Source organism: Cervus canadensis, chromosome 8, assembly GCF_019320065.1.
Source record: "Cervus canadensis isolate Bull #8, Minnesota chromosome 8, ASM1932006v1, whole genome shotgun sequence".
Taxonomy (NCBI): Eukaryota; Metazoa; Chordata; class Mammalia; order Artiodactyla; family Cervidae; genus Cervus; species Cervus canadensis.
Window position 1 is genome coordinate 10,100,730 of NC_057393.1, and position 25,635 is coordinate 10,126,364.

At 37.2% G+C, this 25,635-nt stretch overlaps 1 protein-coding gene across 7 annotated transcripts in view; it reads left to right on the forward strand.

Annotated features, from left to right (window-relative positions):
* The window catches only part of ATE1 (arginyltransferase 1), a 154,448-nt gene that overhangs the window by 34,734 nt on the left and 94,079 nt on the right, over positions 1-25,635 (forward strand). For 6 of the 7 annotated variants that reach the window (XM_043475259.1, XM_043475263.1, XM_043475262.1 and 3 more), the window contains one exon: positions 9,174-9,206. The exons of the other annotated variant lie outside the window; for it this stretch is intronic. In XM_043475259.1, coding sequence (XP_043331194.1) covers positions 9,174-9,206 — 33 coding nt within the window. The remainder of the gene's footprint in view (positions 1-9,173; positions 9,207-25,635) is intronic. 7 annotated transcript variants of the gene reach the window in all.

Here is a 25,635-nt window from a genome sequence, read left to right on the forward strand (position 1 = left end):
ATATGTATTTTTTTTTTCCCATCCGTGGTTGATTGAATCTGTGGATGGGAGAGTATGGAGGGCTGCCTGTACATGTATATTCTAATTATCTTTTTCCAATCTGGAAATTCCTGTATTCAGTACCTAGGCAAGTATTTTAGAAGAATGCAATTTTAAAGCTTTCCCATTTTGTTGCATTTTTGTACATTTAATTTATAGATTAAGAAAGCAACAGATTTTAAAAGTTTCTCTTACTGCATAAAAATTTGGTCCCAACATTGACTTTAAAGAAATGCTAAGGTACCTTTTCTCTTAAACACACTTCTCAACTTACTTCCACACTTCTTGTGAGAGTTGTTTAATATTTTGTGCTGGTTCTTAACTTACTTAATGTTATAAACAAGCAGGTGATAAGGTCCTGTGGTAGAATGATTCTCTCGTTAGAGAAGTGAACAGCTCAGCACACGATGTCACCAGCACTTGTGTCTGTCTCTAGTGAGTATTCCTTTCGGTGACTTTACCAAGAACTCTTTTTCTTTGCATTTTGATGTGAACTCTGCGGTGATTTTTTTCACTGCTGGTAGTGTTGGAAAGCAACAGAATTCTTTTAGATTCCATTCTCTTTGAGTGCACCTCTGCAAGCTATAGAATTATGACTTTCTTCCCTAGATTTATAGACTCATGTTTCAAACGTAACCTTTTAATTTTAGGAACAAACACCAAAGTTGGAGGTAGTAAATAAGTTCATATGTACACTATTTGTGTTAATGGATACAGAGCCACTATTTATAAAATATTCAATTATTAGAGCGAACACATGAGGTAGGTGTTAGTGAATGACTTTATTATAGCTCAAATCCCTGTTGCTCTTAGACATTGGGGGAAGAGTTGCAAGTAGTAAAAGAATATGCACTGAAGTAGCTCACTAATTAGGATGTGCATTAGCAAACTGGAATCAACACTATGAGCAAAACATTTATAGCTCACTCTGTGTATTAGTGTTAATAGACTTTTGTGATTCTGGGCAGGTATTAATCTTTTAAAAGTCATTTATTACAGTTCTTTTCATAGTGTGGACTTGAGTGTTAGTCCCTTCACCATTCCAAAGTGCTAAATCTTACAAGGATCCCCTGAAGAGATATTATTGGCTGGGGACCATGACTCTTAATTAAAGTGGGGGGAAGAGCCATTGATTCATTGATAGTTTATATTAGATTTTTCAGACACTAAACAGCCATGCTGAATATTTTCAATAAGCATTTCTACTAAGTATAGATGGGGAAAAATAGTTCAGAACTGGCAGTGACCTGTGTTTCTTAGAATAAGTTTTGTGGAATATTGGTTCTGTGAAGTGGTAATAAATGTTACATGAAATTAAAAACCAACCAACAAACAGAACTCTGGTTATGTAATTTTTTGCAAAGCACTAGATTAAATGAAGCTGAAGGGTTTTTTGTTTTTCCAGCTATTTTGGGATACAGTATAGTTTTTTGTTTGCAGGGATTCTCAGGGCCTGTAATTTGTCTGTATATCTTGTACTTATTTCTGTAAAATGAAGAAGGGGAGGTGAGACAGCAATAGTATGCAGCATTTCCCAAACTTATTTGGCCACGGAGTCATTTTTTAGAGTGTCTTGGGAACTTGGCATGCCAGAGGACACCATCGGTGAAGGTGATTAGGCTGAAATAGTTTTGTGGATAGAAAACTAAGACAGATAATTTAAGTACTCAAGTAGCTAGAGCTAGTAAGATTCCAGACTAATTCTTAGATCACTGTTCTTTCCGTCAGAAAAAAAAAATGTAATGGCTCAGAAGACTTAGTAAATATGTTAGACTGTACATAAGACTTTCATTGTCATCTTTTAAGATTTACTGAAGCTTCGTGTCCTGTCCAAGGTTCTAGGTCTAACCAGAAAAGGCAGTATAGGTGGTCATGTCTTTCAGCTGCATTGCTCACAAATGGAAAAGGGAATAGCTGTAAAGGTGAATTTTGCAGAATTACCTAAATCTGCTCTTTTTACTCCCCACTACAATTAGGATAAACAGGGTCTTAGTTCTCAAACCTTAGTTTTGACTTCCTATTATGTACAGGTTTAATTTTCGTTCCTTTGATGACTTCTTAAATGGCGTGGGGAGAGAGTTTAGCTTATTACAATTGACTCTTAATTAAAGCTTCCATATTCCTGATAGAAAAACTTTAATAGTTTACATTTTGTATGATTTAGCTTGCTTGTTATAAAATTTTAAAGAAATATCTTACTAGATCATAGCCTAATATAGTCGGATTTCTTTTTAAGCATTAGACATGACTGAGCACAGTACAGCATACCATGTACTAGGGTGACAGGCTAAAAACAGGAGCCGTGGAAGTATTTGTTAATGCAAGAAAATTCTGGATAATTCATGGGAGCAGTCGTAAGACTTAGAATTCCACTTTGACAAATAGGTACACCTCACTGATATTCTTTGGTTTAGGGGAAAAACTGTGGCTTACCTTATAAAAAATGCTGTTTGGTGCTTCTTTATATAGGAACTTAACATGATCCTTATTACACAGAAAAAGGCATTTCAGGAAGATATTAGCTTAAATTACTTATATGTTGAATATTTAACATTATAAAGATAAATAGCTGATTATATTAATAGTTTTCCTGGGCTATTCTGGCAAAATTAGTAGTGTGTATTCTTTTTATTCTCCTACTCCTCTCTGCCCCCTAAAACTGACATTGCTAATAATAAGTCTTGGAAAAAGAAAGAATTTACTAATTGTAAGTGGCAGGAGGTTTAACTGCAGTTTTGTGTGCTTGGGAAACTGTTTAGAAAATTTTGGTAAGCATTAAGTGCTTCTCTGAAAGGAATGAGGTGTTACGAGATAGGCTGCCGATGATTAATAGAATTATGGTACTAGGAGTGGTGAGTCAGAATGCTGCAAGAGAAGCAAGGTTAGTGAGTGACTTCGTAGCGATAGTATTGATCTGTATATATCCCTTGCCTCTTTTTATTTTTTTTTCCAGTTTTGTTGAAAAATAAAAATAATTGACATATAGAGCTGTATAAGTTTAAGATGTATAGTGTAACGATTTAACTGACACCATGAACTGATGGTCTTAATAAGTTTAGTAAACATCCATCATCTCATTAAGATACAAAATTAAATCAAAAAAAATTTTTTTGTTGCAATGAGAACTCTTAGGATTTACTGTTAAAAACTTTCACATATAGCATAGAGCAGTGTTAATTTTGTCATGTTGTACATACAATTCTAGTACTTAATTATCTTATAACTGAAACTTTGTACTTTTTGACTGCCTTTATCCAGTTTTCCTTCCCCCTACTGCTGTCTCTGGTAACCACAAATCTGATTTCTTTTTCTATGAGTTTTTGTTTTTGAAGTATAACTCTTTTACAAGGCTATATTAGTTCCTGTTACACAACATGTGATTTGATATTTCTGTGCATTTCAGAATGATCACCGTGATAATTCTCATTATGACCTGTCACCATACCAAAGTGTTGCACTGTTACTGACTGTATTCTGCATACTGTACACCTCATACCCGTGACTCATTTATTTGCAACTGGAAGTTTGTAGCTCTTAATTTCCCTCAGCTACTTCTCTCCCCGCTCACCCTCTTCCCCTCTGGCAACCACCTGTTTGTTCTCTGTGTCTATAACTTTTTCTGTTTATTCATTTGTTTTGTTTTTTAGGTTCCAAATATGAGTGAAATCCTACTGTATTGTTCTTTCTCTGACTTCTTTCATTTATCATAATATCCTCTAGGTCTATCCATTTGTTGCAAATGGCAGGATTTCATTTTAATTAAGTAATTGTTTAAGGCCACATGGCTTGTAGGATCTTAGATGGAAAGATTGAAAGAGATCAGAAGATTCCATTTTCTATGGCTGAGTGATATTCCGTTGTGTGAGGACTTCCCTGATGGTTCAGTAGTTAAGACTCCGTGCTTCCACTGTAGGGGGCGCAGGTTCGATCCCTGGTCAGAGAATTAAGATATCCCAGATGCTGTATGGCATAGCCGAAAAAGAAAGTTCCATTTTGTGTGTGTGTGTGTGTGTGTGTGTGTGTGTGTGTGTACCATATCACCATATCCGTCTGTTAATGGGCATTTAGGTTGCTTCTGTTTCTTAGCTATTATAAATAATGCTGCTGTGAGCATATGGTTGCATATATCTTTTTGAATTAGTGCTTTCATATTCTTTGGATAAAGACGTAGGAATGGAACTTTTGATCACATGGTACATCTATTTTTAATTGTTTGAGGAATCTCTATACTGTTTTCCATAGTGGCTGTGCCAGTTTACATTCCTACCAACAGTGCACCTGGGTTCCCTTTTTCCCACATTCTTGCCAGTACTTGTTGTTTGTTGTCTTTTTGGTAATAACCATTTTAACAGGTGTGAGGTTGCTACCTCATTGTGGTTTTGATTTGCATTTCCCTGATGATAAGTAATGTTGAGCATCTTTTCATGTGCCTGTTGGCCATCTGTATATCTTCTTTGGAAAATGTCTAGTCAGTTCCTCTGCCCATTTCTTAATCGCGGTGTTTGTTTTCTTGATGTTGAGTTGTATATTTTGGATAGTAACCCTGTATCAGATACATCATTTGCAAATATCTTCTCCTATCCAGTAGATAACCTTTTCATTTTGTTGATAATTTCCTTCTCTGTGCACAAAGGTTTTTTAGTGTGAAGTAGTCTTGTTTATTTTTGCTTTTATGTCCCTTGCCTGAGGAGACATCCCCCCAAAATATTACTAAGACTAATGTCAAAGAGTTACTGCTTGTGTTTTCTTCCAGAATTTTATGGTTTCAGATCTTATTTAAATTGAAATTTTTACATGGAGAAGAGACTTGTGGTTGCCAAGGAGGAAGAAGGGTGGGGGGAAAAGACTGGGAGTTTGGATTAGCAGATGCGAACTATTATCTATGAATGGACAAACAGCAGGGTCCTACTGTGTCGCACAGAGAGCTGTGTTCAGTATCCTGTGATAAACCATTGCGGAAAAGAGTATGAAGAAGAATTTATGTGTGTGTCTGACTGAGTCACTTTGCAGTACAGCAGAAATTAATACAACAGTGTAAATCAACTATACTTCAAGAAAATATTTTTAAAAATAAATAAATTTAAATCTTTAATGCATGTAAAATTTATTTCTGTGCTTGGTGTGAGAGAGTAGTCCGCTTTGATTCTTCTCCATGTAGCTGTCCAGTTTTCCCAACACCACTTATTGAAGAGACTGTCCTTCCCCCATTGTGTATCCTTGCCTCCTTTGCTGAGGCTTTGATTTTTGCCATTTTAAGTATGGTGTGTCTTTTGTGTGGCCTTCTCTCCGTTGATCCTGTTTGGGCTGTCTGTGCTTCCTGGACTGAGATGTCTGATTCCTCTCACAGGTTAGGGACATTTTCAGCTGTTGATAGTATGTATGTGTATGTTCTCTACCCTTTATCTCTCTCTCCTCCTTCTGGGACCCCTGCACATGAGAATGTTAGTACCTGTAATGCTGCATGAGGTCTCTGAAGCTGTCCTCATTTCTTTTTTTGAAAATTTATTTGTTTATTAATTTTTGACTGCACTGGGTCTTTGTTGCTGTGTGCGGGCTTTCTCTAGTTTCCCAGGCTCAGTTGCGCCTCGCATTCTGTAATGTGGACTCAGTAGTTGAGGCGCATGGGCTTAGTTGGTCCACGGCATGTGGGATCTTCCTGGAGCAGGGATTGTGAACCTGTGTCCCCTGCATTGGCAGATGGATTCTTAACCTCTGGACCACCAGGGAAGTCCTTACTCTTTTTTTCTGTTTAGCTTCAGTGATTTCCACTGTTTATCTCCCAGCTTGTTGATCTCTTCCTCTCTGTCATTTAATCTACTGTTGATGCCTGGTAGTGTTATTGTTTATTTTAGTTATTGTATTCTTCATCTCTGTTTGGTTCTTTTTTGTATTTGACATCTTCTCTTTGTTAAAAAATCTGACTCCTCACCCTGTTCATGCGTTCCGTCCCAAGTTCTTTGAGCATCTTTATGATCATTACCTTGACCTCTTTATCAGATAGATGGCATATCTCCACTTCACTTCGTTCTTCTTCTAGGGTTTTATCTTATTCCTTTGTTTGAAACATATTCCTCTGTCACCTAATTCACTATTTTTATTTCTATGTATTTGGTAGGGTGGCTACATTTTCTTCTTCTTTCAGGTATAGAAAGGGAGACACCCTTACAAATGGAGATTTCCATTACCAATGTATAATAAATATTTTCTTGCAAAGAGGCAACTCATACTTGGTTTTCAGAGTTTTCCCCAGTCTGCTATATCTTAAAAATAACCAGCTTAAATAATATTCCAAACAGACACATTTTGGGGTGGCAAATTCTGCTCCCCTTATATTATAACTGGCTCTGTTTTTTAGAGAAGTTTACATTCACAGCAAAATTGAACCATTTTTTGATACTGATCTAACTTCATGCTATTTGTTAAAAAGGTGTCTATTTTTGTTATCAATTTTAGTGTATATACAAAATGTACTTTACAAATTATATCTGCCTTTTTATGACTGTTGTTTTTCAAAGTATTACCTTCTTTTCTACTGAATATATTATGTGTCATTCATTATGAATGAATTTACTAAATATTAGTAATTAACTGGAGGGAAAATAGCAGTGGGTTTTTCTGGTGCACTAAAGTAGGTGAAGCATTTTCATCCTTTCTCATGTCCTATGAATAGGGTGGTGAATGTGTGCCTTGTGATTTGTTATTGTGTTTGTACAGCCTTGCTGATTGAGAAATTTATATATTTCATGTTTTGGCAGCATCAAACAGGAAAATAACTTTTAGGTCTGTTTAAAAAAAAAACTGACAGGAATGTCATATATATACACGACAAAGATGTAAATTATTTGAGTTTCAAGGAGACAATAGTTTTCTTGGAGAGTATATGCTATTCTTTTGTTATTTAAAGTGACTTCTGTCAGACAAAAAAATTAATCAGTCTGGTTGATCTAAGAAAGAAATAGAACCTTTTGTTCAAGCTAAAATGAGGATTATAACCTGGAAGCCATTCAGAAAGCTCCAAGAACTATTCTGCCTGTTAGAAGTCAAAACACAGTTATAGAACTTTTATGACAGAGGGGCCTGTGCATTAAATGATACACAATCCAGATCTGCAGGTACAAAGTGATGGGTCGTGTGACCCCTTACAGGATCAAGAAGGAATGTTATCTTTGAAGCAGTTGTCTTGATGGTGCTGGGAGGATGTTACTCTTCATGGTTGAGCAGGTATTTCTGCTCATGGGGGAGGTATGATGGATGCATGATGCAGATAAACAGTGCGTGTTAGAGGGGAGAGAGGAGGCCAAAGGGCATGGCACTGCTTTTTATGTTTAAATTTTTCTTGTCTTCCCATAAAGTACAAATTTTATTTTACACTTCCATCATAATTAATTCATTAATTACAACTGAACCAGAAATACTTCTAAATTCTAACTTAGTATGTATAATACAGTTAACATGCACATACTGGAGAAAAGCATGGAAACCCTACAATAGCAACTTTCTCAACTTTAATATAAAAACGCACCATGCCTCATTTTTCTCTACTGTGAAAACTGGGTAGTCTTTCAACTATCACTTTTTACTCTTGGGAGGAAGGCTGGAGATTATTTTATGCTGGGCTAATGTAAAAAGAATCCAAGACTATAAAGGTTGCAATTTAAATTTCATTAGAATTATGTGCTTCATATCAGCACTATGAAATTAAAAACTTTTGGTTTATCTTGCACTTTCAGAAAGTTCTCTTTTAGCAGTTAACATAATTGAATTGCATATTAGTATTATTTAAACTAAGAGAAAAATCTTAATAGTGCTTACATTTTATTATACCCTATCATCTAAGGCCTAGATGATGCTTACTAGTTAATTATGTGGCTGTGGTGTACACTAGTAATCTTTTAGGAATTTATTTGCTTTAGATTTGGAGGTAGTAAATGTCTGGTATGTTTTTTAAACTTTATTATGAAAATTTTAAACATTCACAAAGTAGAGAGACTTGTATAATGAATCCTCATATATTCATCTCCTGTCCTCACTAGTTTCATATAATGTCGCTTCTTGTTTTATCTGTACATTCCCCCCCATAACTTGCCTTCCAAACCCCCGTGCTTTTGAAGGAAATCCCAGACATCATGTAATTTCACTGAGAAATATTTCAATATGTATCTCTAAAAGAGAATCAAAATATCTATATTCCCAGTGAGTACTAGCTAGCTCTGTTGTGGAGAGGAAGTTCAAGAGTGCTTGCTAACCGGCCTGCCGTCACATTGTGTTGTAGTTTATTTGCATTTAGTAAGATCCAGAGTTTATATTACTTGGCTTTTTTATTATTACAATAAGTCTCAAAGGATTTGGAGTGTTGATTTTGTAAATAACATCTAAGAAAACATGATTACCATTATGAATATGTATGAAGGTACGTGACAGTCCTCATCTCAGAGCTAACCCACAATTTGCTTAGTCAGTTTTTTCAGGCTCCTCCCCAGTTCCAAAATTTGTTTCTTTATTTAAATGCTGAGAAACAGCATGTAACACTTAGTTTCAGATGAAATTTATAAGCCATAAATTTATAATTTGTGAAATTTGTAAGTCAGAGAGAGAGAAAATACGTGTATGAGGTTGAAAAAAGAGGAAGGGCGGAACAGCCTGGTTTCTAGAGAGAGAGCTTCCTCTTTAGTTCACTGTCGCTTAACCCACCTGCTCTCTTGGTCATGACTTTTTAATTTCTCTCTGTTCTTGCTTTCCTTTTTGGTTTATATCTTTTTCTTCTCTGAAGTTAGGCATTTACCTAACTTTGCCAGTGGCATTTATATTGTTGATTCCTCCTTTATTACGTAGGGATTGTTTTATTGCATAGGGTTGTGACATAAAGCTTTAAAAAATAAATATTTTATTTGTTGTGTTTTATTTGTTTTTATACAGATTTTGACAAATATTTAAACTCATGCTATGGTCTAGATTGAACTTTTCTGTACTCTGTAAATGAATTATATAGTGTATGAAGCATTATATATAGACATTTAGGTTCACTTTATGTGCCCTTTTTGAAAAATTTTGTAATAATTTTTCCTTTTTTGTGTGTTCTCTTTTGCTGCTCCTTTATTGGATGGAATTGATTCTATTTGAATGTGATTCTACAGTTCACAAGATTCCTTTGCAGCTCTCCTTTGGAGGTAAGAGGTTACTCATTGACCTTAATATTGCTATTGGTTACTTTTGTGAGGCATTTATTTGGTAATTTAGGAGTGATCATTTTGTCAGGATGTATATTCTTCAATACCATAAATGAGATGAATGCACACTTTGTTTTATAAGACTTCCAGTAGTTACGGAGCTATTCACCTTCACAACAGATCATTGCCCTCATTTTGTCAGGTAGAATGAAATCAGTCCATTTTACTTACTTGTTTTTTATTTTATTATTTTTGGCTGTGCGGGGTCCTCAGTGCTGTGCGGGCTTTCCTTAACTGCGGTGCTTGGGCTTCTCACTGCAGAGGCTTTTCTTGGTGCTGAGCGCATGCTCGAGGTCACACACGTGTCAGCGCCTGTGGCACGTGGGCTCAGCAGCTGCCACCCCCAGGCTCTAGAGCACAGGCTTAATAGTTGTGACTCATGGGCTTAGTTGCTCTGCAGCATGTGGGATCTTCCCCGATCAGGGATTGAACCTGTGTCTCCTGCATTGGCAGACAGAGTCTTGACCACGGAGCCATCAAAGAAGCCCAGGTCAACCCACTTTAGTGTCTTGTTTTGTCTCCTTCCTCCCGTGACGGTCTCACATTGACCTTATCCTCCATAAACTGCCCTGGTGTTAAAGAGGAGCTGGAGAAGTCTGGGCAGAGGCTGTCACCAAGGAGGTTTCAGTTAGCTTGAGAGAACTTTTTAAAATCCATGGATTGATTAGGGGAGAGCAAAGGACTTACTTGTATTGAGCTTCATTATGCCCAGGCAGGCTTCTAGGTGCCCGACTCACTTTCTCATCTAACTCTTATGATGGTTCTGCAATTTAGAACTGAAAATGCAGTGATGAAATTGTGAGATAACGAAAACTCTTAATCAGAGAACCAGATACAGGTGTGAGCTGTGGTTGAAAAGGAATTAATTGGAGAAGATGGTGAGATTTTGGGAAAGGAGTCGGAGAGGGGAAGCAGCAGGGCACGTGGAGGGACACTGGACTCAGTACCAAACCTGGGCTTCAGCCAGGTCTTCACTTACTAGACGCACAGCTCGGGGCAGTCGCAGCCTCCCTGAGCCTCGGCTTGCTCATCTTTAAGATGCAGATAATGATTTCTGCCTCTCAGATGAGGCAGTGGGCATGGGAGCAGGTTATACAGTGCTGTTCAGGTCTTACTGATATTTTGTGTTCTCCTCTCAAGCTGTGCTTTAGCCTCACATGATAAGACTCTGTCCCTGCCTTTCACTTGTCCTTCCTTTTGCCTCTGTTGTTTACCTCACTCTGTGTTCCCTTCCCCACCCCCAACCTCTGCAGATCACATCCTGCTTCAGGCCGAGCCTAGATGCTGTATTGTCTGTGAGGCCCTCTCTGCTCCACATAGAGGCAGTTGTTCCGTTCTCTGTTTCCATATTATATTCTCTGATTATTGAAGCTATTGTTGTTACGTGGTGTGGCCCGCCCTCCTGGTGGCCAGCTTGAATGAGTTCCAGGGGAAGCGGAGCAGACCAGAGGGTAGTACCGTCCAGGTTTGGTTCCATTTTCTACGTCCAGCAACCAGGGGGAAACAAAGCCTGGAAAGATTCTGGGCTTTGAAATGAGAGATCCTTGGGTGGTCCGTGAGCAAGTCATTTCATCTTTAAGTTCATCTAAAACATGGAGATAATAATAATACTCACAGGATTATTAAAATGAAAGGAGGTAATGTGTGATAAACGCTAAGTGTAATACCTGTCACATAGAGTTTTAAATGAATTTTGGTGTAAAAGCAATAAAAGTTAAAACTATATCATAAGAAACTTGAAGACAATGTAAACTATATAGTCTCCTATTTAGTTGATAAAGTGCTTTCTAAACATAGAATGAGAAATATCACAAGGGAAAAGATGGAAAAATTAAATTGGATTTTGTAAAAAAAAAAATCCATGATTTGGTTCATGAAAACACACATAGTTAAAAGGCAGTTTGGGAAAGCGTCATAAAATGATTATTGTACTTAATAAAATCTCTTAGAATCAGTTTTTAAGTATAATGTTGTCTTTTGACTGAGATGTACATCAGGGAAATCTCTAATGTCAAAACAGGGTCTAGTCTTGGGAAAAAAAGGGACCGGCAGGAGCTTAGAAGAAGAGATCATGTTGATAATGCTTAAGGCTGGACTCTCATTTAAGCAAGAGCTCAGAGGAGTTGCCAGGAATAGGAGTTTTGAGCAGAAGGCATTTGGGCTGGATGAATTTACCTACACAGAGAGTAAATGAGGAGGCTGGAGCTTGATGTCTGCCTCACTGGGACAAACTACCAGTTTGAAGATGTTACTGAACAATAGCAGAGATACTTTAAATAGTCCTCACTGGTAGATTTCTCTTAAATGTAAGCTCAGTAAGAGAGGACCCTGTTTCTCTTGCTTCCTTGTGTTTACATATAATAGTTAAGTACTCTTGATACATGGGCTTCTCAGGTGGTGCAGTGGTAAGGAATCCACCTGCCAGTGAAGAGATGCGGGTTTGATCTGGGTTGGGAAGATGCCCTGGAGGAGGAAATGACAACCCACTCCAATATTCTTGCCTGGAGAATTCCTTGGACAGAGGAGCCTGGGGGCACTCCAGTCAATGGGGTCACAAAGAGTTGGACACGACTGAGGATGTAAACACTATTGATACATAGGAAGCACTGAATATGTATTTGTTGAATGAATGAATGAATGAAGGAATAAGTAAGTAGGCACAGTGAAAGCTGAGAGTAGCAAGCTTTTCCGCATAATCAGGGCTGCCAGAGCACACACCGGCTAATATTTATGTCTCAATCTGGTTAACAATCTCTCTTCCCAGCTAGATTGTAGCTACTTAAGATCAGGATCTTTATTTTTTTCACCTTTGGATGATCTCAAGTATAAATAGGACTTGGAATAGTACCAACCGTACACCTAGACTTGCACCAAACAAATATTATAAAAATTACATATTATTCTGGTTAAATGCTGGGGAATCTTTATGTAGAAGCTTCAGTCTTTGGTGAAAAGTAGAAAGGAAAGCATCATGATCAAAGTTAAGTGATAGTTTTTGTTTTTTTCTGTCTAATCTGCTTTTTCCATTTAATGATCTGGAGTTGTATTTTACCTTGGCTAAATTGATCTTTTTTTCTTACTGGGCTTATGGACATGAAAGAGGCAAAAGAATTAAAATTGAAGATGACCAATGTGCTTTCTTTTTTTGAAGCATTTGGGAAATACTTTAACTTTTTTTTTTTTTTTGAGAAACTCCCTCACATGTGCATAGGTCTTTGTGTGTGTGTGTGTGTGTGTGTAATAAAGTTTTATTAAAGTATAAAGGAGATAGAGAAAGCTTCTGACATAGGCATCAGAAGGGGGCAAAAGAGTACCCCTAACCTTTTTTTTTTTGAGAGCATTCTGTTGGTATTTTCTAGCTTGGAATTTCCCAGGGGCCACCTGATGGCATAGTTAGTGACTGCTCCCCCCAAGTCTCCAGCAGTGCTGAGTTTAGGATTCTGTTCCTTTGCTGCAGCACAGAACCCGAGAGCCAAAGCAAAACCAAGGCAGAAGAATGTTGAGAATCTCTAAATGTTTAATTTTGCCATTAAGCTTATGCTTAAGCTGGAGAAGGAAAATTGCAAATATGGTTAATCCCCAAATACCTTATTTTAAATAAAAGAAAAATAGTTCAGTAGAGGCAGTAAAATACATGAGGTTTGCAGTTGAAAATGAAGGAGACTTTAAATTTCATTCTGTCCGCAAAAACTACCATGAATGAACCACGCTCCTTTGTTGGAAGTCCTAAACAGTTAACTGCCACATGAATCTAACGAAATTGTCAGGTTATAGTAATCACATCAGTAATGTGATCTGCTGTCATTTGAATGGAGCCATGTGTGGAGAGTCAGTTACTTCCCTCTGTGGGGCTGACCCTTTTACATTCCTGTAAGCTGAAGACTAATAGAGCTCATTAAGCTTTATGGGAAAAGAGCTTTTATCACCTCGTCAAGTCAGGCAGCATATTTCCATTATATTCCTAATTTCGTGTGGCTCTGTAGCTGCCGATGTGCCTTCCCCTGCTAGGTTTACATGGCATCTCTCCCTTACAGACATTTTTATTGACATTTCCTAAGCCTGAATTACATTTGTGTGGCACCACCTACAGATGTCTTCAATTAAATGTAGGTAAATAAAAGGGATTATGTATCAGAGGCTGAGAGATTCTTGAAATTCTCTTCTAAGTCAGACTTTGCCAGCCAGTCCAGTAGGGTGCAGTCTTTCTGTCATTTTGGAGGTAGAGAACTAGCGGAAGAGGCATTTGTAAGAAAAGTTAGGCCACGTGGGAATGTGGGTCTTTTAGGAGTCTCTTCAAGAATGTCTATTGCTTCATTCCAGATAGCTGAAGATCTTCTTTGTTAGCAGTTATCATCATAATTTTTTGAGAAGTTAGCACCTGTAGTATATGGGGGTACTCTTGGGTTACATTATTCTCACAGAATGTCTATGCAGCAGTTATTTCCAGTTTCCTTATGAAGAAAATTGAACCTGGAGAAGTAGATTAGTTGAGTTCAAGATCACAGCTACTAGTGACCAACAACAACATGTCTTAAGAGTCTTATGTTACATGAAGTGATGATAATATTATTTGAAGGAAAAGAGTGAGAAATTTGAGCTCTGCCAGTGCAGCACTGTTGACATCCTGGGTTGGGTGAATCTCTTTTCTGAGCACCGTCCTGTGCGCTGTGTGATGCTCAGTACGGTCTGCGGCCTCCACCCTGGAGATGCCAGTAGCACCTTCCCCCGGCGTTGAAACAAAATGTCTCCAGACTTTGCTAAGTGTCCCTAGGGAGTAAAATGACTCCCTGTTAAAAACTGTTGCCCTAGAATAGTCTTAACAAACAAAGAACAAAGAGAGTTAATAATTCAATAGTGATAGTAGCAATGGTAACACATTTTCAGTCTCCCAAAAGGTGGGAAAAAGGACAGGTTGAAAAAAGGACAAATGAATTGAATAGAAAACAAATAGCAAACAGGTCCACTTAAACCCAACCGTAGCAGTTGTTACACTAAATATTAATGATCTAAACAAAAGCCTGCTCTCTGGAAATGTTTTACATATGTGCAATTGAGAATACGTATGCAGCCAGTGGTCATACATGGCCACTGTGCTCTTCAGGAACTGATTTAAAAGTTTTTTAAATTTTAGTTAACTTATGTAGCCACATGCTGCCAGTGGCTATCCTGTTGGGCAATACACATCTAAACATTCCAATTGAAAAGCAGAAAATCAGACTAGATAAAAGAAGAAAAGCAAAATCCAACTTAAATATGAAAGCATAATAGGTTAAAAGTAAAAGACCAGAGTAAACTATACTATGTAAATACTAATCATAATAAAAGTGGAGTGGTTATCTTCATACCTAACAAAATAGACTTCAGGGCAATGGCTCTTAGCAGAAGGAAAATGGACGTTTTGTAATGATAAAATGGTCAGTTCATCAAATGAGGACGGTAATCCAAAATGTGATACACTTGATAACAGAACCTCAAAATACATGAAGCAAAAACTAATGAAACTGAAAAGAGGAGTAGTCAAATTCATTGCTATAATTGGAGACTTTAAAACAACTTTCTCAGTAACTGATAAAACAAATAGAAAAATACAAGCAATATAGAATATTTAGACAAAACTATTAATATACTTGTACTTAGTTGATGCCTGTTGAATGCTACACCCAACAATGACAAAACACATATTTTTTCAAGTATATATAGCGAATTTTCTCCAGGACAGATTATATGCTATAACATTATACAAATCTCAGTAAATTTAAAGGGATTGAAATAATCTGTGTTCAAAGTGGAATTAAATTAGAATCAGTAACAAAGAACTGTTACTGCTTAGCAATAATAAGGACAAACAACCTAGTTAAAAAATAGATAAGAGACCTGATTATATATTTCGCCATGAAGACATATAAATCGCTAATAAGCACATAAAAAGATGCTCGCAATCCATTAGGGAAATGCAGATTAATACCACAACGAGATAGCAACATAAACTTACTGGGATGCCTGTAGTCAAAAGGTGATACCAAGTGTTGGTGAGATGTGGAGAAATTGGAACCCTCAAACATTGCGGATGGGAATGTAAACTGTTTATATGGTGTAAACATTTGCCAGGATAGTATTGTGTATTGAACTAGATGGATGTTTTCCTTAACATTTAAATAATAACTAGTTGTATCCAGTATTAAGTAATGTTAGACATTAACATTTTTTGGTAGTTCGCAAAAACAACTTTACACGTTTTTTTGAAGTTGGGAACTACTTTGTTTCTTACTTGAAACTCTGGTACACTGGGATCATATGTGTGTATTAGTGTGTGTGCGTGTGCATATTTGTTTGCTGATTGCAAACTGCAGGTAGCGAGGGTTGGGATCTGGCTTTGTAGTCTGCAGTGACATTCATTCATTTTGCTGCCAGGAAAATAAAGGACAGTGAGAACCTGACCATCTCTTCGCTCAGCATATGAAATAGCATTGATCTTGGGATGGCTGTGGCAGGTGTCATGATGTCGCCAGTAACCAGAATTTGGAAGAGGGACTGGCTCTTACCTAAACACAGTCCTGTAGAAGTGAAGGGAACTTGCAGAGGTAGTAACGGGGAGGACGAGGTGGGCAGAAGGTTGAGTTGCTGATCATGAAAAGGGAGTTCAAACAGTTTTACCTTATAAAGGGGACATATCCAGCGTGATAGTCAGAGAGCTGGCCTGAATTGGAGCGCTGTGGAGATAAGGCTTGAACTGGTGAGTTAATACAGCACTTGGGAGGACCAGCTGCTGAGGCCAGGGCAGACAGGTAACTAAAGAGGGGCTGGACCTTCTCGAGAGAGTGGTTGTCAATCTGCTCTTTGTTACTGACTAATCAGAAATGGAATGCTGGGCAGTGGTTTCATCCTCGGGTCAAAAGTGGGAGTAGGAGTGAAGACTGCTGCTTTTCTAGTTACCTGGGTTGGGAAACAGTTTTGGAGTTTCCAGGCGCTGAACCCTACACTTAGAATCAGAGGTTGAATAGGTAAGGGCGTGTTGGCCAAGGCAACAGTTAGAATTCGGAAGCCAAATCCCCCAAATCATTCGGATTGTAATTGATTGTTCTCCCTTTCAGTTGAGTCTGAGGACTGTTGGGCAGTTCTGTTTGGGGTGGGGCTGCTGACAAAGATCGATTGAACTGAAGACATCATTGCTTGCCCTCAATTCTCTGCAGTAATGCTTGAACATCCATGTGGTAGTCAGAACAGTATTCCCGGCTTACAGTGGCACTCAGCAGATTTGGATTGAGCTCAGAAATGAACTTATTCCTAGTTAGTCTCTGAATGTCACATCATAGTTGAATCAGTGAAAGCTGAAACTTTATATTTCTCAGTGAAATTGTATCCACTGGAAGTCTTTGCCCAGAAACTGATCTCAGGTGAAAAAAAAAAAAACTTGATTCAGAGAATAAAAGAAAGCACACTAGAATGGAAAACCAAACATCAAATAGAAAAATGCTGTAAGTTTCCTTGTTGCAGATTTTTCTGTGTGGGATGTCAGTTAGTTTAGGCATCTAAGTTCCTTCAAGATATCTTGTTGCCAGGTGAGCCTTCCTTTAGCAAGTAGTGGTATTCATCATTACTCTGAGCATCTTCAGTTGTGCTCACAGTTAAGGTCATCTGCCTTGATGATTTTCATTACCTATTAGATGTGCATGAATGCTTCAGAAAATGTTTGAATGGTAAATCCTGGCGCGGATTAGTTTCCATGGGGATGTCAGTCTTGTTTGATGTTGGCAGTCATTGAGTTCTAAATAAAAATACCCATTTGGGTTATCACCATGGGATGTTTTTCTCTTCTGTAAGAGAGATTGGAAAAGCAGGAGTCTTAAATTGAACTGACATTAAGTAAGTGCTCACACTAGGACAGTCGCTCTTGTTTCTAATGTGTTTGTTGTAGTGCTCAATAAATACCGACTGATATGTAGAACTGAGAAGTTTGGGATCCTGTTACTTTTCCGTTTGAGCATTTACGTAGTGCCTCATAAATGTCTTTTTGTTTGATGATGAGGGTTGAAAATATAAATATAAGGAAATGTCAAAGTAAACAATATATTCACATCTTAATTTTTATCTATTTGCTCTGCAGTGAAAATAAAGAAATAAATTCCTTTTTTCCTTCTGTCACATTTATTAAAAACATTTGCCGTAAATCTTTTCTCAGTTTGCTATGTTTAGAGTTCAGATTTTGGTCATTACAGTGTTCCTAGTTTTAAATTGTAAATATTAGGGGAATTTTTTTTTGCTTTCTTTGAAGCTTTTTAGTTCCTAAGATTTCGGTCATCAAGAAATATATTTCTTGACTCATACTTTGGTTTAATAAATTGCTGAAGTATCTCCATTCATTATTTTGAATAGAGCATGTTAATATATTTTGATTTTATTTTAATGTGGTGTACCACATAAGCTGTGTCCACTGAGAAGAACACTGAACTGAAAGTTGGGAATTCCAGGTCCTTCTTAGCATTCTCCTAAGTTGGCTGTGTGACCTTGGGCAAGTCTCTTAAGCTCCTTGACCCTCACTTTTTCACTTGTAAACTGAGAAAGGGTATCTCAGATGATGACGTCCCTCAAAAGTGAGTGAACTTAGCTAACATTTTAACATGTTTTATAGCTTCATTTCAGGCTTGGGTATTTTAAACCAGGCAAATAAGAGAAACTTTCCCCAAACTATAGCTTGCTAGTCCTTCAGGTTTGGTCTTTCACTGTCACTATGCTTTTTTATGCTCTGGAGCAAGTTGACATTTTACTTAGAACAGTTCCACCTGTTTTGTTTTTTTTTTTCCTGTAAAAAAATTCTTGTTACCTTCCATACACATATCTTATTTCTCTTATTTTAACCCTTAATATGGTCTCAATTATACATTTTCATTATATTTTTAATAAAGTGATAACTTGAGTTTTGTAGAGAGGACTTGGGAGGTAGGAAATTGAGAATTACCTATTCTAGGTGAGCATTATAGCAGACTGAGACAGTGCAGAAATACAAATACCATAGCTTTCTTACACATCTCTTTTGTGGCAAAGATGAAGATGTTTATTGACATGACCCAAAGATAGGACCATTCTATAGCAATTGTTGCTGTTGAGTCACTCAGTCCTATCCGACTCTTTGGGACCCCATGGACTGCAGCACGCCAGGCTTGCCTGTCCTTCACCATCCTGGAGCTTGCTCAAACTCATGTCCATTGAGTCGGTGATGCCATTCAACCATCTCATCCTCTGTCATCGCCTTCTCCTCTTGCCTTCAATCTTTCCCAGCATCAGGGTTTTTTCTAATGAGTTGGCTCGTGGCATCAGGTGACCGAAGTATTGGAGCTTCATCTTCAGCATCAGTCCTTCTAGTGAATGTTCAGGATTGATTTCCTTTAGGATTGACTGGTTTGATTTCCTTGTAGTCCAAGAGACTCTTAAGAGTTGTCTCCAACACCATAGTTCAAAAGCATCAATTCTTTGACGCTCAGCCTTCTTTATGGTTCAACTCTTACATTCTTACACGACTATTGGAAAAACCATAGCTTTGAATAGATGGACCTATGAAATAAAAGGATATAAACTTAAAATTATGCTCATTGATTTAGTGTTTGTTCTTACTTAGAAACTACTGAGTCATCCAAAGGTTATTCATTAAATTTGTTGGTTTACATTAATCCACAATTTTAAATTATATAAGTATCTTAGAAATTAAGCCAGCACAAAACATTAAAATAATATTGGTTATTCAACATTAACAGTCATTAGGGAAAAGCAAATTAAAACCACAAAGACATATCACCTTCACACCCATTAGGATGGCTGTTATCAAAAAAACAGACAATAATAAATATTGGCATGGATATGGAGAAATTGGAACCCTTGTGCATTGCTGGTGGGCGTGTAAAATGGTGCAGCCTCTATGGCAAACAGCATGGCGATTCCTCAGAGAACTAAAAATGGAATTACTGTGTCATCTAGCCAGTCGTCTTCTGGGCATATACACAAAAGAACTGAACGTAGGGAGTCAAACAGTTACTGTATGTCAATGTTTATAGAAGCATTATTCATAACAGCCAAAAAGTATAAGCAGCCCATGTGTCTATGGACAGATGAATGTATAAACAAAATATGATAAGTACACAGGAGTAAAATATTACTTACCCCTATACAGGGAGGAAATTCTGACGCATGCTGCAATGTGGACAGACCTTGAGGACATTATGCCAAGTAAAATAATGCAGTCAAATTTACAAAACTTCTCTAATTAAAAGAGATGTAACTGTATGGTTTATTAATGCTCTCTGGATAAAGGAAAATATTCCATGTACAACAAGAAGAAACAGCTTTTCTGATTTATAGATTCAAAACATATAGAGAACTTTTAGCTTCAGTTCTTCAACTTCAGGTTAAAAATAAAAATAGAAACTCATTGGTTGAGTACTCAACGAGTTGTTCTTTTTAACTGATTGAACTCACAAATAGACGAAAACTTAACAAACCAGATTCTCTATCTTCTTTCATCCAATAGAGAATAGATCATCCAAATGGCTGAACCAAAGTCAGCCATTGGTGCCAGTAATGGGGATAACTTACTAGTCATAAGACAAAAGCACAGGCTTAGTAGAGAGTAAAAGAGAAATAGAGTAAAGTTAGATCACACTCTGTTGCTGCACAAGAATCTCTTTGAGAGTCAAGAAAAGGCAAGAGAGGGCATGTTAGGTGTAACATACCGTGAGGGCATTTACAGATTTACTTAGTTCCATCGAGTGAATTAATTCACTTGAGCTTCTTGGTGGATGGCCTCCAAAACTGTTAAACTATAATTTTCCAAATGCTGAACTCATGATCTTCATGCAAATAGAGCATGAACACATATCAAATTTTATTTGACTCATTAATTAATGCAGGAGCCATTTAAGACATTAGAACTGATACCAGGAGCATTTGTGAAAATACTGAGATATATATACATATATATATATGTATATATATCTGATACATATCTGCAAACAATTTAATAAAAGAGTGAGATGAGATTGCTGAGTTAGATAAATACAACTGGTTATTGTCTTACAGGGCATTAAATAGTAAACTTTTGGGTTATTTCTTCCACTAGACGAAAGTCTATAAGTTAATCTCTACTCCAAACCAAATTGAAAAATAATTTAATTAATAGACAATCAAGCCTAGAACTGCACTGAAAGAACACCCAGTAATTTCTTTGACCTTTGTCAAATTTCACCTTTATATCATCTACCTCATTTTCTGGTGGTAATCTCAATAACCCCCTATTAACCACCTATTTAACACTTACTAGTAATTCTTCCACAGTTTATTGTGATCCACATAGTCAAAGGCTTTGGCATAGTCAATAAAGCAGAAATAGATGTTTTTCTGGAACTCTCTTGCTTTTTCGATGATCCAGCAGATGTTGGCAATTTGATCTCTGGTTCCTCTGCCTTTTCTAAAACCAGCTTAAACATCTGGAAGTTCACAGTTCATGTATTGCTGAAGTCTGGCTTGGGGAATTTTGAGCATTACTTTACTAGTGTGTGAGATGAGTGCAAATTGTGCGATAGTTTGAGCATTCTTTGGCATTGCGTTTGTTTGGGATTGGAATGAAAACTGACCTTTTCCAGTCTTGTGGCCACTGCTGAGTTTTCCAAATTTGCTGGCATGTTGAGTGCAGCCCTTTCACAGCATCATCTTTCAGGATTTGAAATAACTCAATAAACTGTGGAAAATTCTGAAAGAGATGGAAGTACCAGACCACCTGACCTGCCTCTTGAGAAACCTGTATGCAGGTCAGGAAGCAACAGTTAGAACTGGACATAGAACAACAGACTGGTTCCAAATAGGAAAAGGAGTACGTCAAGGCTGTATACTGTCACCATGCTTATTTAACTTATATGCAGAGTACATCATGAGAAACGCTGGGCTGGAAGAAGCACAAACCGGAATCAAGATTGCCGGGAGAAATATCAGTAACCTCAGATATGCAGATGACACCACCCTTATGGCAGAAAGTGAAGAGGAACTAAAAAGCCTCTTGATGAAAGTGAAAGAGGAGAGTGAAAAAGTTGGCTTAAAGCTCAACATTCAGAAAATTAAGATCATGGCATCTGGTCCTATCACTTCATGGCAAATAGATGGTTTAAACAGTGGAAACATTGTCAGGCTTTATTTTTTTGGGTTCCAAAATCACTGCAGATAGTGATTGCAGCCATGAAATTAAGACTCTTACTCCTTGGAAGGAAAGTTATGACCGGCCTGGATAGCACATTAAAAAGCAGAGACATTACTTTGCCAACAAAGGTCCGTCTAGTCAAGGCTATGGCTTTTCCAGTGGTCATGTATGGATGTGAGAGAGTTGGACTGTGAAGAAAGCTGAGCGCCGAAGAATTGATGCTTTTGAACTGGGGTGTTGGAGAAGACTCTTGAGAGTCCCTTGGACCGCAAGAATATCCAAACAGCCCATCCTAAAGGAGATCAGTCCTGGGTGTTCATTGGAAGGACTGATACTGAAGCTGAAACTCCAATACTTTGGCTACCTCATGGGAAGAGTTGACTTATTTGAAAAGACTCTGATGCTGGAGGGGATTGGGGGCAGGAGGAGAAGGGGACAACAGAGGATGAGATGACTGGATGGCATCACCAACTCTATGGACATGAGTTTGGGTAAACTCCGGGAGTTGGTGATGGACAGGGAGGCCTGGCGTGCTGCGATTCATGGGATCGCAAAGAGTGGGACACGACTGAGCGACTGAACTGAGCTGAACTGAATTTAGTAGTTCTTCAACCCTGGATTATTAAAACTTTTTTGACGCTATATTAATATATGTTATTAAAAATAAGACCTTAAAATATGGATGATAAAAGAATAAGAAAAAAATCACTTATAGACTCTCTACTGACAATATCAGATTTTTTTCCCATCTTTACAAGTTTTTGTGTGTGTCCTACAGAAATTTTTCATATGCTTGAAATTATATCTCATTTTACTTTTTTTTTTTTACTTAATTTGGAGAAATGTTTATACTGTTATTAAAAATCTTGGTAAACATTTTAAAATTACTGCATAATAGTTCTTTATATGAATTACTATAATTAGTTTATTTTATGGTTTTATTTTAATCTGGCTCATTCTCCCCAGTTTAGAAGTGAATAGAAGTTGTTATGCTATAAATGTCAGGGTCTTATTTAATATGTGCTGAATAAAATTTTTAGGTTAGATGCTAGTGAGTATTTTTTATTGAGATTACCACCAGAAATTGAGGTAGATGATATAAAGAGTACATTCCTCTGTAAAGACTGGATAATCTTCACTGACTCAGGGATTCTGGTGAAATTGAGGCCTTTACATGCTCACCTATCATAAAGTAGTGTACTGTATCCTAAGAGAATTGTGTGACTAGGAAGACTGAATGAATTATTTCTAATCTGCAGGCTGTAAAAAGGATGTCATTTATATTAGTAAAATTTACTTTTAGATATTTCCTTTGTAAATAGAGAAAATGTTTCTTAAAGTAGAATAACAAATACTGTTACTTTTACATGAACTATTCTTTTTCTTTTTTAAGGATCATTTAAACCTGGTTGTCTTTGGATTGAAATATAGGTGATAATTGGAAATAATCAGCTTAATAAGCTTGCATAGACTAAAATTTTTGGTGCAGCCCTGTTACAGAGTTGTTCTTCAGTTGCTAAGTTGTGTAGAGTTAGCATTATTTGTTAAGCATGTAAGATAATTTCATTCTTTAAAGGTTAATATCAATACATCTGGCTCCTAGAATATAAAATGAGCTATAAAACATTAATGGCTTCCCTGGTGGCCTTGTTGTAAAGAACCCACCTGCCAAGCAGGACATGTGGGTTCGATCCCTGTGTCAGGAAGACCACCTGGAGAAGGAAATGGGGCAGTGGCAACCCACTCCAGTAATCTTGGCTGGAATCCCATGGACAGAGAGCCTGGTGAGCTACAGTCCATGGGGTTGCAAAGAGTTGGATATGACTGAGCACACACACATGAATGTTAAACATTGACGTCTAAATCAGAGTAGTTTTAATTTGTGTCAACTGTCAGAATCAGCTAAGAAAAAGGTAAGGTAACTTCAGAATGCAAACCATTTTTTTTTTGCTGGTGGAGATTACAAGGAATATGGTAATTATTGATAATATTCCCAACTAGTTCAAGGGTATAGTTGCCTTTTCAGCACGGGGGATTTTGCCCAGGGAACAAAAACTCTTTGAAAGCAGATCTGTTCTAATGGAATGTTCCTTGGTGGGAACTGCACGTCCAGCCACCACGTATTTTCTCAGAACTGGCCCTTGAAATATCTTAATTTCAAATAGTTTGGACATTAACTGGAAATAAGATTGGAGTCTTTTTTCCAGGTAGACTGTCATTATATCTACCTACAGTACAGCTATGAAGTGGGAAGTGTGTTAGTTTTGGTAGCCATCTATAGTGTACTGATTGTCTCCAGAAAACTAGGAATTGGTTGCATTCAATTTGAAATTGCTTATGCAAGGCTGTGTGATGTAGTAACCATGAGTACTGCTGTTTGCATTTTCCAAGTTAAATTTATTATTTTTAGTTTCTTATTTATAGACTATATTATTTCCAATTTTTAAATTTCATTTTTGGGTCTTTTTAAGAAATTGTGTAAATTTTGATGTCATACTGGTTTAGCACATCTTTTTTTTTTTTAGTTAATTCTATTGAAATATCTCACTCTCAGTTTATCCCTCTCCCAGGTAACCATAAGTTTTTCTACATCTGTGACTCTGTTTCTGTTCTGTAAATAAGTTCATTTGAAACATTTTTTAAAAAATATGTTACACCACGTGTAAGTGATATCATGATGCTTGTCTTTCTCTGACTTAATTCACTTAGTATGACAATCTCTAGATCCATCCAGGTTACTGCAAATGAAATTATTTCATTCTTTTATAATGGCTGAGTAATATTCTATTGTGTATATGTACCACATTTTTTTTTTTTTTTTAATCCATTCCTCTGTTGATGGACATTAAAGTTGCTTCCATGTCCTGGCTGTTGTAAATAGTGCAACAGTGAACTTTGGGGTGCACATATCTCTTTAAATTATTGGTTTTCTCTAAGTATATACCCAGAAGTGGGATTGCAGGATCATATGGTAGCTCTATTTTTAGTTTTCTTAAGGAACTTCTGTACTGTTCTCTGTAAATGGTTATACCAGTTTACATTCCTGCCAACAGTGTAGGAGGGTTACCTTATCTTCACATCCTCTCCAGCATTTATTGTTTGTAGATTTTTCTTTTTTTTGGTGGATTTTTTAGATGATGGTCATTCTGACCAATGTGAGGTGATACCTCATTGTAGTTTTGATTTGTGTATCTCTAATAATTAAAGATATTGAGCGTCTTTTCATGTGCTTTTAGGCCATCTGAATATCTTCCTGAATTTCTGTTCTTAAAATGAATCTGAAGTTTATTTGTAGTGTTTCCTGAACTGTTAACAAAAAACAAAACAGTTGTAGGAATAAGTTATTTTCAAGCAGTGCACTTTTAATCAGGTGCTTAAAATGCTTTCCTTAGGAAGCCTCAGTAAACTGTTGTTTAACAAACTCAGGATGTCAGTTGGCAAGTCGCAGATTTGTATGTTAACAGGTGATTGCAGAGTTACTTTTGGACGCTTTGGCAGGGAGAACACGGGTCCTGCCCTTGCGTAGCCCCTGAAGACTCCCCTCTTCCAGTCTTTGAACCCGAGTCAGTCCCCCCAGTGCTGTTTCTAGTGCATATGGAGTATGACTTCTCATTTGCGTGTTTCTTGAAGTCATAACAGTGTCTGTTTCATACATAACTGAGGCACATGGAAGCAGGTGGGTTAGGAGACAGGTGTACTTTATCAGCGTAAATATACACGCATTTTGGGAACCATTTAGCTGGAAGCCTGAATTTGCCCATTAATATTGATGTCGTTTCTACAGAGCACCTTTGGTATTGTACTGCATAGCTCATTAATCACCGAAGCCATACCATCCTCCCCAACATTTAAGTCGTGTTTTTTCTTTTGTATAGCTAGCAGTGAGCTTTATTGTTGTATTTTTCCTGTTATCAGCTAAATTCTTGAAATTGAGGAACTGCTAAAAATAACTTTGCTTATTCTTCTCTGAAACTGTGATAAACTGTGGGCATGAGAAAGATAAACTATTGCATATTGCTAATCACATTACTGAGCTATTTGTAAGGAAATTGAAGATAGGTTCTGTTAGCTTGTATAAGTTTGCTATTCAATGAGCTACTGATGTACTTTCTTAGACACAGTCTTTAAGGATGTGTCCTTCAGACCCGTTAAAGCTGAGACAAAAATGTACTCGAATTTGCTCAGTCTGCA